The 17,751-nt window shown below is 36.7% G+C and overlaps 1 protein-coding gene across 9 annotated transcripts in view; it reads right to left on the bottom strand.

Annotated features, from left to right (window-relative positions):
• The window catches only part of LOC134529175 (uncharacterized), a 646,085-nt gene that overhangs the window by 64,767 nt on the left and 563,567 nt on the right, over positions 1-17,751 (bottom strand). For all 9 annotated transcript variants that reach the window (XM_063363010.1, XM_063363001.1, XM_063363007.1 and 6 more), the window contains one exon: positions 12,571-12,669. In XM_063363010.1, coding sequence (XP_063219080.1) covers positions 12,571-12,669 — 99 coding nt within the window. The remainder of the gene's footprint in view (positions 1-12,570; positions 12,670-17,751) is intronic.

The following is a 17,751-nucleotide window of genomic DNA, read 5'->3' as shown; positions in this document are numbered from 1 at the left end:
AAAATACATTGTTTTATATGGAAAAAATACCTACACAAATCTGAATTTATTTGCGGAACCAAAAAAAAATGCGACAATTACGAGAGAGGTATTTTTTCTCCCCAATTTTGACGCCCTGAAATATTGGTGTGACGATTATGCGATAAAAAACCCTGTATATTTGGATAAATCCACTCCTGTTATGAAAAATAATCAAAGCCTGTGTTTTGGATCTGATACCTGTATGAAGTACATTGGATGTATGCATTTATGTCCAGTCCACATCAAGCACATTGAAGTCAATCATTATTAAAATATTATCGTGATAGTTTAAAACCATATGTACAAATTTTTAAAGTAGGAAAGATAAGCTGTAGTTGTATGAGGGGGAGGGGAAGGTTGTGGATATAAATGTTTCCAAGCATTAGTATGAGTTATTTTTATTTTAGCCCAGACAACTTTAATTCCAGAATAATCATGTGTTGGTTCGCAAGACAGTTTCCAATTTAACGTTTCTTTATTGCAATTAATGCACTGCCTCATGTTTCCATCACTGTTAGGCAGGATCTCTATCAGTTCTAAAGATGTAATAGTTGTCAAAGTATTGTGAATTTATATTATAATTATCAAACCATGTTTCGGTATGTCTAATTATATTTTGACCAAAACTTCTAAATTGTTGTAAATTCAATAGATTTGATTCTTAGGCCTCTAACATTTAGATAAAGTGTGCCCCACTCACAAAACACTGACCTGCCAGACGGAGAGCATTAAAGCACTCCTCCAGACACGAGTTTGAAGATTTATCAGTAGGATTTAGATTGGGATTACTAATTTGTTCATGGTCCTTAGAACTTGAGTCTATGTTATTGGATATTTGTTCTAATTTGTTCTGAAGGAAGTTTTCCATAAAAAGGACTTATCAGTCAGCCATTTGTTGTGTATCCTGTTGAAATCTTCTTCCAGTACCGGTAAATTAAAAGATGCATAGGTATTTTATTTTGATCAACTCTGACTTGTGAAAGATTTAGCTCATTAGCAATGTAGTCCAACAATTTCCTCTTCTTGTACTGATGGATTGAAACATGATACAAACAAAGCTTTGGTTCTTTTGAATGCTGGTTTAGAGGTGGTTTTCAAAGAAGCTGTATTTCTAATAACAAGATGCATTGAGATTTTCAATTGTCATTAGTAACAGATTAAGATTCAGACTCACATTAGTTTTGAGCTTACGTATGTTCTGTACAATGGCAAAGCCCTGATCATCTGCCATCTGTGGTTTTTGTGAGTTTGTTTTGGTGTTTCTGATCTCAAAGGAATTCCACTGTGTTGCAAGTAGGTCAGCAGTCTGGTCACCCAGCGCGGTATCTGATGCAACATTCCTTGCCATCAGTTCGCCTTTTTGTGTTCCATAGAGTTACTTAATGCTAGACTATATGATTTTTGTCTTTCATTTTCTATTTTGAGCCCTTGTTTGACTTGGATTGTTGCATTTGTTATGTCCAAGATTCCATTGTTGGAGAAGTCAAATGATGTCTTCAGTACTTGTTTTTCATTTTTTTAGTGCATCAATTTTAAAGAAAAAAGTTTTCACCACATCTAATAATTCTGATAGTTTGCTGGGTTCCATTGGCACTAGCGTAGTTACTGGTGTAGCTATTTCTTTAGATTTAGCACACATCTTCAGTGGAGAGTTTTTACTTTTATTGATAGTCACATTTTACACAAGTGCAATCTAAACACATGTTAATCATGATCTTAATCTCGGAGCATAAAAACCTGAAAAATTCCTGACTGTCAACAATTATTAAAAACTTAATAAATCTTATTCATGCAAACTTTTAACCCTACAGTGCATGATTTTTTATAAATTCATTTTAAAATTGTATTTGAGTTGCATTTACTATACAAATGACTAAAAAAATACAAAAAAAAATATTTTTACAATTTAAACATGAAAATTATTAAAAATAATAAATGTTGCATATGTGCAACATCATGTAAAATATGACATGACAGGCTTTCACAAATGCTCCATACAATATTGCCATATGTAGAATGTAATATATATATTTAAGAAATAATAAGCCTAATCTATAATAAAGTACTAACTACATTTCTTCACTTCTCTTTTATTTGGTATATAATATTATACATATATGTATATTCACACAAATAAATAATTTAATTTACCTAAATGCTATTTTACAAGTGCTCAGTACAAAATTATTTGCAATGTACAATGTAAATTCCTATTTATTATAATAAGTGTTATGTGTATGGAGAATTATATTTAATTTTTTTAAAATATAAAATTACAAAACTTTTATATGATACAAAATATGTTATACTAAATATTTTGTTTACAAATTCTCAATATAATATTGCCTGTAATGTGAAAAGCAACTTCTATAAAATTTTAGGCTAGGTATTTTTTTAATACAGCACTACAAATTTTCACTTTTATTATATTATGCAAAACCAAAAAAAAATGTATAACAACATATTATATACTAAAATTAATTTCAAAAGTACTCAATACAATATAGTTGCAAATGAACAACTGAGTCGAAAATGTAATGCACTAATAGGCTTCATATTTTCACTTCCATAATAATAAAGAAAACTCGACATAAAAACATGCATTATACTAAAACTATATACACCTTTTCTGCTTAGATAACATTCAAGACATTCACAATCACTTCAACAAATCAAGTCAAACACTAACAATGCACAAAGTTTCAATCCTAGAAGTATCAGTTCAGGATAATTTTTGTCAGACTTTTACATTATGTTGTACTTTATTACACCGTGTGAAATTTCTTGAAACAATTTTTGTTTTTGTTGAAACAAAGACTGACTCCACATTTCCCACAAGCAACATAAGAATATCCACTGCAGCCAGGAATCTTGCACCGCTGTCTCTTTTCATTCCATTCTGGTAAATGCTGCATTTGATCAAGTCTGACATCACTAGGTGGAATTTGCGTAGCTGGGCCTTTCTTCTTTTTTTCAGCAAACTTTTGATTTATTTCACTGGGTCTTCCTCTTTTGCCAAGTGTCTGCTTTCCAGTCATACACAGAACATTTGCAACTTCAAGTTTGAAGTCTGCTAGGTTCATTGTCTTCTTGCAAGGAAGGTGATTCGTGGCAGCAACACGCCTGTACAGTAGCCAAGCATTGATCACTGACAGATCTAATAAGTGGTAAAACAATCTGAAGTACCATTTCTTTGACCGGAGAACAATCTTGTAACGTCCCACGATACTGTCTAACAGGTCTACACCACCCATGTGGAGGTTATACTGGGCAATAATGTCTGGACACTCAACTTCTAGTGTCGTCTTTGCTTTTCTGTTATATCTCTTCACTGAATGCACTGGCTGGGAGCCAACGAATGTTGAAAGAAGTGTGACACATTTGTTATCCTTCCACATAACATTTGCTATATCAGTACCATCATAGTTTGCTACATACTCCACAATGGCTCCTCTTGGTTCTTTTTTCATTTCATCTTCACTAGGCAGTTTACAATTTTTTATCCTGTTTCGTCTGGCAGTACCCAAAGACAGGATTCCTTGACCTGCGAAATATGTAACTAGAGGCAATGAAGTGTAATAATTATCAAAAAATATCTTATAGTTGCAGTCTCGTGGCACTTCTCTACACAATCTAATAACAGCATTGCCACTTGCCCCAATGTCAGGTTCACAACTCATGCGCTTAGAAGCTGCATTTTCCAATCCTGTATATATTTCAAATTTGTATGCAAACCCTGAAACACCACAAAGCAAAAATAGTTTGAAGCTCCATTTGTGGGGTTTCAGTGGCATATACTGTTTCAGATGATGGCGAGATTTCGCCGCGCAAATTTGTTCGTCAACTGAAAGACATTCCTCCATTGGCACTGACAAAAACCGTTCACCAAGTTCCTCTAAAACAGGACGCAACTTGTGTAGCTTATCGAAACCATTTGAAATTTGACTTTGGTTGTTATTGAAATGAAGGTTGGCTCTAATTTTCTCAAAATTATTTACAGACATTGTATTTCGTACAATATCCAAACCTATACTTTCATTCCAGTACATTCTCACGTTAGGCATTTTCACTATGGATGTGAACAAAACAATTCCAATAAATTTGGAAATTTCATTAGATGAGACAGCGAACACATGATTTATGTTTTGGGAAGCACTCTACTGTTGAGTTTCGTAAGTAATTTTGTCAATTAACTTGTCTGTGAAGAAGTATTTGAAGAACTGATATGGTGTTTGTAGTTCAGTTATTTCAGAAGGCAAGGAATCATTGCCCAAGAATGTTTTTTGCTGCGGGGGTAGGGACAGGTTACTTTTCTTCCAAATGACATGATCAGTATGTACAGAGGGAGCACGTCTCACAGTCTTATCACTGCTTATAGAGATAGCTTTGTTTGTAGAAATAGCACTCTTTGTTGAGGTAGCAGTGGGATCTCGTTTTGCATGGGTAGCATGATTTGCTGAGGTAGCATTATTTTCAGTGAGAGGTTTCTTTGTAATTCTTTTTGAAGCTGTTTGCATTGTTGGATCTGTAATGTGTGGAGCACCTGATTCTTTAACATTTATTTCACTATAACATGTTGGAGATTCAAGTAAGTTTTCGTCTATAATATCAGTAGGACTTTTCAGAATGTCAAAATGTTCTGGAAGTGTTACATCACTATGCGTAGATATTTCACTTGAATTTGCTAGACCAGCAGAAAAGTAAGAAACATCTCTGAGGTATAAATCATCAGTGGCATGTGCTTGTACAATTTCATTTTGTTCACGATTTGCATTATTTACATTATCAACAGATTTGGATGCCAAGAATTTCTTTCCACTAACCTGAACAATGTCCATATGAGTTGCCTCAGTTTGTTTATGACATGATGTTGAAACCAAACATTCATATCACTGCTGTCGCTGTCATCTTCACTATCTTCACTATCAAGTGGAAAAGTTTTCAATAATTGAAAGCATTTCATCGTTATTTAAATACAGCACCTCACCATTATCATAGTATTTAAATTTAGACATTGTGTGTACAAGAAAATAACATCATACAACTATTCACAACCACCTCACAGCTTCGAAACCTATTTATTTCGTTTTGGCGCTCAAAAGTTGGAAAATAAGCTATACTGCATGATGTTGCATATATGCAACATGTGTTTTGTGTGGTAATGTAAATATGTAATAAATGAAATATGAATTATTTAATACACCAAATTATTTATGAAAGTTCAAAATAAACATAGAAAATTTTATAAATTATTTTAATAAAGCAAAAGCTTAAATAAAAAATGTGAAAGTTGTGTATTCAATGTATTTTCATATGTGCCAAAAACTCACAATTCAAATACCCCTAGAGAAGCAGCATGTGCGCTCTAGCGGGAGTTTGGTACACTATTTGCACTACCTATCGGTTGCTCATTAGACAGACAACGCCTAATGGAGAAAAAAAAAATTTTTATACAATAAATACATTTTATTATTACTGTTGCAGATATGCAACATGATGCATTGTAGGGTTTTAAGATGATCACACACAGGAAAACTTTATGTGGCTGCTTGACTCCTGGCACGAGCGTGCACATAAGATGTACGTCGACTTCAGACTGTTTGCTGTGAAATCAAAGTAAAAATAATATATAATTTTTTTTATCAAGATGACATAACAAGACTATATGAAAGATATAAAAACCACAACTGTAGTTGACTTAAGTATTACCATTAAAATGGGTTGTTGTTCATGATTAGGTTATTTGTTTTTTGCATCTAGCCCTTCAATACCTGTAGAGGAATTTAAGAAATTTAAGAAAAAAGTAGCACATCTGCATCTCAGGTTCCAAAACAAGAAAGGAACTCATACAGTAGTAATTACTAACTGGTTGTACACTATGCTAAACAGACAAAAACTGTGCAATATCATGGAAAATAGGAAAATATAGAGTTTGCAGCAGTGGCGGTTGAAGAAAAACAAGCTTCAAAGTGGGTTTTTGACTAGGAAAGCATTTGGTGGCTCACAGAAAGGTCATTTGGATGACATATAAAAATATTTATTGATTAAGTTTATGAAAAATATGCAAAGCACAACCAGTTTTTTAGGGAAGTCATAATGATAAAGGCGTTGGAAATTTATTCTAAAATGAGAATTCCACTAAGCAAGTTCAAGGCAAGCACAGAATGGTGTGTCCGAATGATGCAATGAGTAGGATTTTCTTAACAATGATGAACATCCTGGGCTCAAATGTTTCCAGCTGACTTTAGTGAGAAGCATATAAAGATTCAACAGTATGTAATTCAACTAAGAAAGAAGCAACAAACGATGAGGAAACACCCAGTCAGCGGTAAACACGTTACAAGGCCACAGAAGCAAATTCGAGGCGGGAAAGGTGCCAGGTTGTCTAAAGATGTTTTCTAAAGAAAGTATAACTTGCACAGAAGGACAACATGTGAGCAGACGAACTTGAGCACAGCTGAAGAGAAAGGAATTAGCAGGTCAGCAGAACAGAGAAGGAGTAGGTGGTAGTGATGCAGGAAGTGACAGAAAAGGCCAGTAAAAAGAGGAAGAAAACTGACAGTGAATCCACGACGAGGAACATTTGGAATCAATACACGAGAAGAGATTGCGCTGTTAACAAACACAAACTCATAAGCTTTATAAGCCAGGGTAATTATTCTGTCAGGGAATCAGTTCATGGAAAGTCATGCTACACCGCCACCAAGAGTGTCGATAATCAGTGAGTCACCAGACACAATGGTTCAAAAGTAAATCAAAATTCAGTAGGAAATAAAAGGAGGGACTTCTTTCCTCTGAAAAACTTCTTAACCATGAAACCTCGGCGAACTTTTAAAACTCTTCGACATTATAACTTTGTAAACAGTTAGTTTGGTAAAGAATTTAAAATAGATACAAACTTAATTTGAAGTGTTTAGATGATTAATGAAAGTAAATGTTAACATAAATAAATTATATGGCAAGGAAAATAGAGCATAGTTGGTAGGACTGTAAGCTCACAGACAAAATACTACCCACCGAAACAGAGAAGGATAGGAATCATAGAACATGGCAACTAACACAACCCGCTCATTTAAAGTCTTAACCCTGACAGGGTCAGATACAATTTTAAGCCGATATTTTTATAGGGTTTAATAAGTATATAAATTTTGTCAGACGGTTATGTGAACAGCCTGAGGTCCAGTATGATTGTGCTAATGAAAACTGTTCGCTGACTTATAAATAACCCAATTCTTGTTTAAAGTACCTATTAACTCATCACCCTTCCTACCACTGTAGAAAACAAATTAATTGTGAAAAACCGCCCCCTAAGCATTCTGATGTCTATATAGAGCATTTAGTGATATCAGAAACAATTAACGATGAGATGATCCCAGTAAATTCAATTTCCTTCCCCATCTCCCCTCATATTCATTATATTATCACCTTTACCACTTCCACTTTCCCTCTTATTCCCACTTTTACAGTCGACACAGTATTTTTAAATCTGATGACCTTAACAATATTTAAAAGCACAACAAATAAGAAACAACAAAAGATACTGATGCTGTATGTACTTGCCATGGCTGTAAATTGCCACTTTACTTATTTTTTTTTACTGAGAATGACTATTCCCACAAGTTTTTTACAATGCTGGGTTATTTTTATATGCCAACAGAATGACAGCGTGAACCAAGATTTAGTAACTGATTGACTAAAAACCATTTGAAATAAGTGGCCAGGTGCACACCTGAAAAAAGGTGGCAAGCTTGTGTTGGATGCATTTAGAGCAAAACCTGACTCAACATATGCAAAAAGAGCTGCAAAACTTGACCCACTGATTTTACTACAATTACAGGGGTCATGCCATCACAACTAAAAGCAAAAATGTTGCATTCAACAAGCCCTTAAAAGACCAGCTTAAAAACCCTACATTGAGTGGCTATTCTCATGTGAATACCCGTAACACCCACGGCAAAATCAAGCAGCCATCTGAAGCTATGCACGGTGAGTTGAACTTAGGACATGAAACCACATAAAAAGTGAAAGTGTTTTGAAATAGTAATTACAAAAATGTGTCCTTTTTAGTGCGATGGATGGGTCAGAAGACATTGCGATTTGACAATATGAAACTGGCATTGAAGAGGAAGATAATTTTAGTGAAGGTGAAACTGAGTGTGAGAGTGATTCTGACGCGAGGAATAAGAAAACTAGAATTTTGGTTTTTAATGGAGAGACATAAAACAGTAGGGGTTGGCTTACAACTGAGGTAAATATGGTAATATCTGTGTTATAATTTAACAACTAATATTCTTCTTTCTTACCACACCACACATTGACAAAATGTAGGGAAACTTTCATAAAGAGTTACATTTAGTCACCTAAAACTATATACATGTATGCTTTACAGATATTTATTACAAATGAATGCAGATAGTGAGTGGCAGAATTTAACAATGGCATTTACTCCGTACTGCATCAGGTTGCTTCCAGGCATACTTAACAGCCACTAAATGTTGTTTCACATTTAACAACACTTAAAGTGAGAAACTGTTGTCTCACAACTTGCTTATGATTAGTCAATAAAATTAAGTATACTTTGACAATGCAGTTGTAACAGTTTCCTGTAGCATGCTGCAAGAGTGTAGTCACAAGCAAGCCCAAAACAGCAAGCAATATGCAACCAGCAGGCTGTAACTAGAGTACAGTTCTATATTTCATAGGGTTGTGCGAATGTTCGGTATACCGATACGGAAATCGAAATTTTGCTACTTTCATTTTCGATTTCGGTAAGAATTTCATCTGTCGAAGTTCGTTTTTAGCGAAATATTTCGAGCCAAACGAAAGTTCAATAGCTTACCGAAGTTTGTTTGTTCTAGTTGAAAAAGAAATCGTAATTTAATAAAAATGTACAGTAGAATACCGGTACAATAACGTACCTTATTATAAAGTATATTTCACTTAACGAATTTTTTTTAAGTGCCCGTCAAAAATCGTATCTTCGCCATGCAAAACGGTTTCAGTTTAAAGTATCATATTTTCACTATAACGTATAAATTCTACTAGTAGCGTGGCATTACTACACCAAAATTTACTTAAACTGGTAAATAAATTTCCAGCTAAATGATTAATGTAGTAGAACAAAGATACACAAATACCACCGCAACGTATTTTCTAACCTCTAAATTCTCAAAACAAAGTTAACAAACAGTTGCGCGCACAACCATAGATTATACTGTACGTAGTATGCGACGTGAGCAACACAACACCATTCGATACATCGAAAGACGGAGGTTTGAGAGAAGTATTAATTAATTAGACAAAAGTGTTACGCTACGCTAAAAATACTGTTTGATGTCTGTGCCGGGATTGTTTATTGTTATTGTTGAGTTTCTTTTCAGGTTACGTTATTTAGACACCGCATTATATTTGTGCTACAATATGAATGATCCTGGAGATAAAAAGAAACAAAAGCAATTCACGCTTAAGGAAAAAGTGGACATACTCAGAGAACTAGACAAGGGGAAAAAAGCAAGTCGCAGTTGCGAATACATATGGCATTGCGGCTCTCCTGTAGCTATTTTTTTTATATATTTTTTTCTCTTTGTAAAGATATGTATGCATGTTTCAGTACTAAGTACAAAAACTTGAGGTACCTGTAAGTACTTAGCACTGGGATTCTACTGTAATGTCTTTATATGATTTGCTTGTTATAACTAATAATGTAATAACATATGCATTAATTAATGTCTTTATATGATTTGCTTGTTATTACTAATAATGTAATAACATATGCAAATCATATAAAGACATTAATTAGAAAAAAGATTTCCATTAAGATTAATTTACGTGGTGATGAAAAAAACTCACGTTAATGAAAATACGGTAAAATCATAATTTGAACAAACATGGCAGATAAAGTAAACAAAATTCAACCGTGATTACAGTAGGCCTAGGTATCAAAACAAAATCATGCAATATTTGAAAAATTACCTGATTCATTTGCTTTCAAACAGTAGTGTAGGTACTATATTCATAAAACATACATTCCAGAACTGTTAGTACACTATTTAGTATTTACCGTATACACATAAACAAAGAACGTACCTACTTTTATTCGCGCACAGCCAAACAAAAACATTGTCGTCTGCTTTATTTAAAATTTACATACTCTGACTGGCATATAAAATCCTCATAATATACAGCCAATTAGACAAAAAGGTCAACAAGTCACTAGGCAGCAACCATTTGTTATGTTTTGTTTTGACCATGTCCCTAGCCTGGTTTACAGCTTCCTGAGCTAGCCATGTGTGACAGTGGTGCAAGATGACGGCCGTTCCGCAGTAGTCACGTGTTTTTTCATCAGTACCATGCACGTGATAAATATATTATCATAGACTGCAACATTACGACTGTAAAGGAAATAGTCTGTGCGCTGAAAGATCTGCTTTGATTCTTGAAATTTACGAGTGACATGGGGCTGTGTTGTGTGGTCTAGGGCGGATGTTGACTATATTAAATAGTAATATTTATATATACATCAAAAGGTACAAAAATGATTTATGTAATAGAATTTATTACTGAAGAGCAAATTTTGGGGCACTTTTTTTCTTTGTTAATTAAAAAATTTCGCTTAACTTTCGTTAAGAATATATTTATCTCATAGAAAAATTCATTTTCGTTTCACTTTCGCGAAACTTGATAAATTTTCTTTCACTTTCATTTCGTGTGGATAAAGTCACTTTCGCACATCCCTAATATTTCATTATTTTATATGTCTAAATTTGACTAACACACATTAGTAACAAATACAAACATAATGATGAAATTACATGCAACGAAACCGGTAGTAACAACAATGACATAAACTGATATATAATGACCTAATCAATACTATTCCCCATCCGGGGGATGTTACAATATCTTCCACTGAACTTCAGTGTCCAACATCTGAATTATTACTTCATGCAACCAAACACACTTAGTTGCAACCATTCTATACACAAAATTATATCATTATACTATCAAATTTAACCTAAAGAATATTTGGAAACACAAACCAAGAAAGAATTTTACACAAGAAAACATTCTCCCAGGTACTATCATGACAGCAACAAAAGTTTTTAGATCCTGTCTATAATGTTGATATTGTTAATAGTGTAATTCTTCCCACTTTCCTTGACTATAGATTAGTTTTATATATATATTTTTGCTTATAACATGGATAATTACCGTATTTACTCGCACATAGGTCGCCATCGCAGATAGGTCGCACCCATAATTTGAGGTCTTGAATTTGGTATTTAAGATTCCCCCCATATAGGTCGCACCGGTAATTCATTACACATACGCATTGCACCACAGTAAAAAAAAATTTAAAAAAAAGTGCCGCAAATTGATAGAAATTTACCGTCAATAGCGCGCCGTGCGCGGAGAAAGGTCATTGTACTCGGTCAGCTGCTGTTACGGCGCGCCGGCTGGCTCTCTTTGTTCACTGAGCTGTGCATGCGCAGTATAACTCACTCAACGCTCCGCCCAGACTCGTGACCTTTCATCAGCAGCCAGCCAATAGATGCGAGCTTAGCGGAAAAAATATAAGCTCCACCTCCCGTGTACCAGTTTTGTCCAGTTCTAATACCAGTTTATTGGTATACGCACCAGTTTTCTCGCTACCGTGACATGTTCAAGTTTACGTTCATTTTGATGTCTTGATACCAATAATTAATTAATTATGATCCCCAGGAATAAATTGTTAGTTTAAAAAATATGCGTCAACTGTACAATACTTCCGAAATTATAAAATACTTATAAAACAGTTAACAAGACTCCGCTCATTTTATCTTGTGAAGTTTGTCTCGTACCAGTATTTCGGCTAAGTTCTGACATAAATACAGTATCAGAACTTAACAATCAGCCACGTTTATACATTCGTGAGTTTACGTTTTTCCCTCGTGCATTTTAGATTGTCTCCTGCTATAATAACTCGGACTTTTACACGCCTAGGCTTAAATTATTACATGTTTAGAAATAAAAGCAACTTTTCATGTTATAAAATATGTATATTTTGCGATTTAAAATGTTTATTGCCGACTATAAACGTTACGTTTTTCACGATGTTTTTAGGCCTACTAGCTAATCTTATCTTCTCTTAAAAGTACCCACGGTATTTTCTGGTTGTTTATGGTTGTTACGTGAGGTAAATAGCGGGATGGATTCGATTTTTGAGACGTAATTCGCGTGAAAGTATTGTATTGGACTAAATGGGAACTAAACGGGACATGAAGAATATAGTGCAAGTAACGGGAAAACGTAAATAACTGTAACGTAAATAAGGGGTTTCGCCGTATGTGTACATTGTAAATAAATTTGCCTATACCTATATTAACTTCTTTTTCGCATTTTAAAGCAAAATATTGCAAAAAATATTCCTCAAAAATTTTTAAAAATTTTTCTTCACATATAAGTTGCACTTCATTTTTCCCTCATCAAATCTGGTAAAATTGCAGCGACCTATATGCGAGTAAATACTGTATAAAACTGAATAAAAAACAGTAATGATAAAAAAATTACCATTGGGACATCAAATCCCCTGAAATCAGCATCTTCTAATGTACCAGACTGGTCTGCATCATCTCCATTCTTGTCAGCTCTTGGCTTTAAACTTTTCACCTGCAAACAAACATACATAATATTTACTCGGAAACTGGAAAAATATCTCATGATGGAAACATTATTCTCTTGCAGAAATTTTAATAAAACAAGGAACACTGATATCTTGATAAACTGAGTTATTTAAACTATTTAGCTATTAGTATGTTAACAAATTGTAGTATTATTGTATAGAACTGGCTGGATTCTCACATTCTCAGTAATTTAAGTTATTAAGAACAATTCAATTCAATGTAAGTTAATAAAATTATTTCTATATTGGGGTCTGATTGTATCAGAATTATTTCCTGGTGGAGGAATGAAAGTGTTGTGTGTGGTTTGTTTAAAGTATTGTTACGAACTGGGAAGCAGAGATGCGACGCATGCCACATACCTCCAGCAGTAGTCTGGCCGGGGACGTCTCACACGGCCACTGACATCATGCGCGCATTAGTGCATTTCGACCTCATTACACCTCCCCCCTTCTGCTGGATCATCTTTCTTTGGTGCTGTTATCTATCACTCAGCGGCCTTGGGAATTCCGTGGGCAGCTGTGCGGAGTGGCATGAATAAATTACCACCTTTCTGGACTTTTCGGGCGTTGGGTCGGCCCGGGATGACGTGACACGTCACAGCTACTCTCATCGGTTTGAGAAGGGTGCCACAAGTATATAAGCAGTGACGCCGGCTCCCGCTGGAATTCCTAGCGAGTTCCGAGTGTTCTGAGGGTTTGGCGAGTGAAGGGAAGTGCGCCACCGGCAAAGAAGGTGAGAGGGGCGGACGCGGAGCGACGGGACCGTGAGAGAGCGACTGAGTGGCGCGAGACTGTGTGTGTGGACGGGCGCGAGGTAAGGGGTGAACCACTGTCGAGCCTACCCCCAGTATGGAGTGCGAACTGTGGAACTTGACAGACATTGAGTGACTTGCGAATAAATATTTTTATGTGCAAGTGATTGGTGTTCAGACATTTTTAAGTACAATTGTTTATTAGTAATGTAAATATTAGTAATTCATAAAACATAATAAAAATTAATTGGGCTATCCCTTATAAACCAGTTTCTCCACATTAGTTTGTTACATTTTGGTGTCAGAAGTGGGATAGTACTTGTTAAATAATTTAAGAATAATTAATAGAATATTACAAAAAAATAGAATTTAGAGTTTTGGTATTAAAATTAGTGTTAGGAACTATAGTTAGTTAGAGTGTAATTGTAGTAAAGTTAGTGTTAGTTTTCAATAAAAGTTTATGTTAGCTCGTAGGTCAAATTACACTGAAGATCGTAGAACAGTAGAGATAGTGACAGACTTGAAGGGTATGTGGACAAGAAAAATGGCTGCTGATGAGCTAAGCATGTAATTGCTTTCCTAGCCGAGTTGAAAAAGTATAACAGTGAAATGAAGAGGGGCCAGGAGGAAATGAAAAAGAGACAAGAGGAAATGAACAATAAAATGGAGAGTAACCAAGAAGAGATGAAGAATAAAATTGATAACAGCCTAAAAGAGATAAAGAATAAAATTTATAATAGCCAAGAAGAAATGAAAAATGAAATGAAGAACTGTCAAGAGATGAAGAATGAAATGAAGAACTTCCAAGAGGAGATGAAGAATGCTATGAAGACAGACATAGAGGACATTAAGAAGAACCAAGAAGAAATGAAGAAAATCGATAAAACCAGCATCAAGTTGAAAGGCAAAGTGCAGTGTTTGGAGCAACATCTAGCAGAACATGAAGAACTGACGGTGCAACAGCTAGCTCAACAGCGAGCAGCAGCGGTAACTGAAGGCTGCTGTCGGATAATCAAGGAAGCTACATCTGCTGCGAAAAGGGGTAGTTCTTCCTGAGTCGTGAAGGTGGAAGGTGCAACTGGTCACCCAAAATTCAAGCCACCCACTTTTGATGGCCAATTGTCGTGGGCTGAAGTGAATGGTTAGGACGAGGAAGAAAAAGCTATGACACTTGTCTTGGCCCTGCGAAGATCTCCACTAGAGCTGCTGCAGACCATTCCAGTTCTACGCCAGAAAGACTATGGAGTATTAGCAGAAGTCCTTGAGCTGAGGTATGGCGACCGACATATGGGCGAGGTGTATAGAACAGCCCTGAAGACACATCAACAGAGATCTTCAGAAACCCTCCAAGAATTTGAAGCAGACATTGAGCGACTCGTGGACCTGGCCTACCCAGAAGCACCAACATACCGTATTCACCCATGTACCACCCGCCCCCATGTATGACCCGCACCCCTAATTTTCAACACACTCTCCAGGAAAAAATTTTTTTTTCACTATAATGTCATTTACATGTGCCAGCATAAATAGGGAAAAAGAGTCTGTCATTGTAACAACAAAGTAAACACAGAATTTTATTAACATAAATTTTATTAACATAAATGCATTTAATATTAAGAAAAAACCAGTAATATTCAATTGCTAAAATAACAGACGTCAATTTGGTGAAATAAATTTTAAAATGTTGGTATGCAATAAAAACGATCGTCAACTGTTCAGTCCGTTTCAACATCCTGCAAAGAAAAATAAAGATCGTAGTGTTAACAAACTCATTCATAAAACCTGCCACAAAAGAAAACAACTGCAAGTAAAAATAGGGCCTACTTACACTGCCGTCACTAAGATCATCTATCATGCTGTCATCAGAAGAGTCATTGTCGTTCCAGACTGCGTCGTCTTCTTTCCCATCAAGTGAGTTGGAAATCCCACACTTCTTAAAGCTTTTGACAACAAGCTCTGCGGGTATGTTGTCCCACGCTGTTTTCACCCACTTGCAGATAACATCTACGTCAGGTCGCTTAATGCGGCCCGTTGGTGTCAACTGATGCTCCGCACTTGCCATCCACTCTGTGTACAGGCGTTTCAAAGTTGCCTTGAAAGGCCTGTTTACACAGACATCGAGGGGTTGCAGAACGGACGTCAATCCACCGGGAATGATTGCAAGATCCGTTTTCTGCCTTTTTAAGGCATATTTCACACTTTCCGACGTGTGCGCGCGAAAACTGTCTAGCACAAGCATGCTGGGAACGTTCAGAAGTGCCCCAGGACGTCTGCACCACACTAACTTTACCCATTCTTCAACGAGCGTAATGTCCATCCACCCACGTTCTTGCGCTCTCACGATAACACCTTTAACGTTTATTTTAGGCACCGTTTTACGTTTCACCACGAGGTAGGGTGGGAGCTTGCGACCGTCGGCCGTAATGCATAGCATTACCGTGCAGCGTTGCTTCTCGTTACCACCAGTTTTTATGGAGACACTTTTTTCCCCCTTTCTTGTTAACAGTGGTATCCAATGGCATTTCAAAATAAACAGGCGTTTGATCCGCATTCCCAATTTGAGAGAGAAGGTACGAATGTTCCGTTCTCTGCCGAATCACAAAGCGCTGAAAGTTCGTCAGTGTTGTTTCATATGCATCTGGAAGTCTTTGTGCGATGTTGGTACGACGGCGCAAACACAAATCAAACCGAATAATAAACTTGTTTAGCCACGAACGACTGGCCTTAAAATTATCCACCCCACACTCTCTTGCAATTTGTGTGGCCTTCAATGTGCACATTTCTGTTGAGACTGCGTATCCAAATTGCCGTTTTTCAACTACATATTCATTCAGTTTTTGTTCTATTTCCGGATAAAATGTTTTTTTTTTCACGGAATGCTCTTCGACTGCCCGCACTGTTAGAAAATATGTCCTTCTTTTTTCTCCAATCTCGTATACAGCTTTCATCAATGTTGTATTTCCTACCCGCAGCACGATTTCCAATTTCTTCTGCTTCTTTTACCACTTTCAGTTTTTCACTTACAGTGAATGATCGCAATCGCTTAGCACTCATTTTCACTACTTATTCACCGTTAACAGAACAATAACGGCGGGTGGAGGTGTAGGTGGTACTGGCTTGATGCTGCTCGGCACGGTCCGGCGCTGCCTGGAATGCTAGGTCGGCACGGTCCGATGCTGCCTGGAATGCTAGGTCGGCACGGTCCGGCGCGGCACGGCACGGCACGGCACGGTCCGGCGCTGCACGGCACGGTTCGGTGCCGCCTTGGCACATCCCAGCGGGCGACGCAAGCTGTACACGCGGCGCACGACGTAGTTAACAATATTGCTTGTTTGCTATTCACCCGCGCTACAATATGATAGTAACGGGTTGGATACTTATATTTTCATTGTAATAAATGCTTCCAGCATTCTGTAATGTACGATAAATCCATTTTTTTCAGTCTTAATTTTTGTCCAAAACCTCAAATTCCGTGTATGACCCGCACCCCGATTTTTGAATGTTGTTTTTCGGAAAAAATGTGCGGGTGGTACATGGGTAAATACGGTAGTTCCGCCAGCAGCTAGCCACTAGGGCTTTAATTGTCGGGCTCAGAGATGCGGAGGTTCAGCAAACTCATCGTTTGGCCCGACACAAGAATATCTGCAAGGATTTGGTCCATGCCCTGGAAATAGAGGCAGCATTCAGTGCCTCAAGAAACACAAGGATCAGAACAAGAAGATCTGTACTGGAGCCGTACAATCAAGCAAATGCAAGAAACAAATTTAACGAAGTGAAGTAGATAATTATAGGGCTGCTGAACCAGATCAGAAGAGCAGGAGGATGCCCACGGTGCTTCGTCTGCAATGAACCAGGACACATCCAGAGGGACTGGCCGACACGCAGAAAGACATCGCAGCAGGAAGAGAAACAGGAAGATCAACAGGGAAATTAGCAATAACTGGTGTGAGGGGCACATGCTAGCTCTACAGGAAATGGTATCCCATTGGGTTTTTCCTGTATCTGTATTTCGTAGAGGCCATGACAGTTTGTTGCTTATAATGTATGGATCGATGGCAGACAGTGTTTTCTTACTGTTGACACAGGGGCATCAACATCTATAATTTGCACAGACATTGTATGTAGAGAAAAGCAGAAGATAACACCCATCCCATATAGACTCAAAACAGCCATAGGAGACACTTCACCTGTGCATGAACAGCTAGATTTCGAGGTAAGGATTGGAACTTGGAAATTATTACAGACCTTTCTTGTTGCTGATATCACCAATGAGTTAAATTTAGGAAGGGACATCATGAATCAATACGGATTCGTCAT

Source organism: Bacillus rossius, chromosome 2 (assembly GCF_032445375.1).
Source record: "Bacillus rossius redtenbacheri isolate Brsri chromosome 2, Brsri_v3, whole genome shotgun sequence".
In the NCBI taxonomy this organism is placed as follows: Eukaryota; Metazoa; Arthropoda; class Insecta; order Phasmatodea; family Bacillidae; genus Bacillus; species Bacillus rossius.
This window is presented reverse-complemented; position numbering and strand designations above follow the sequence as displayed.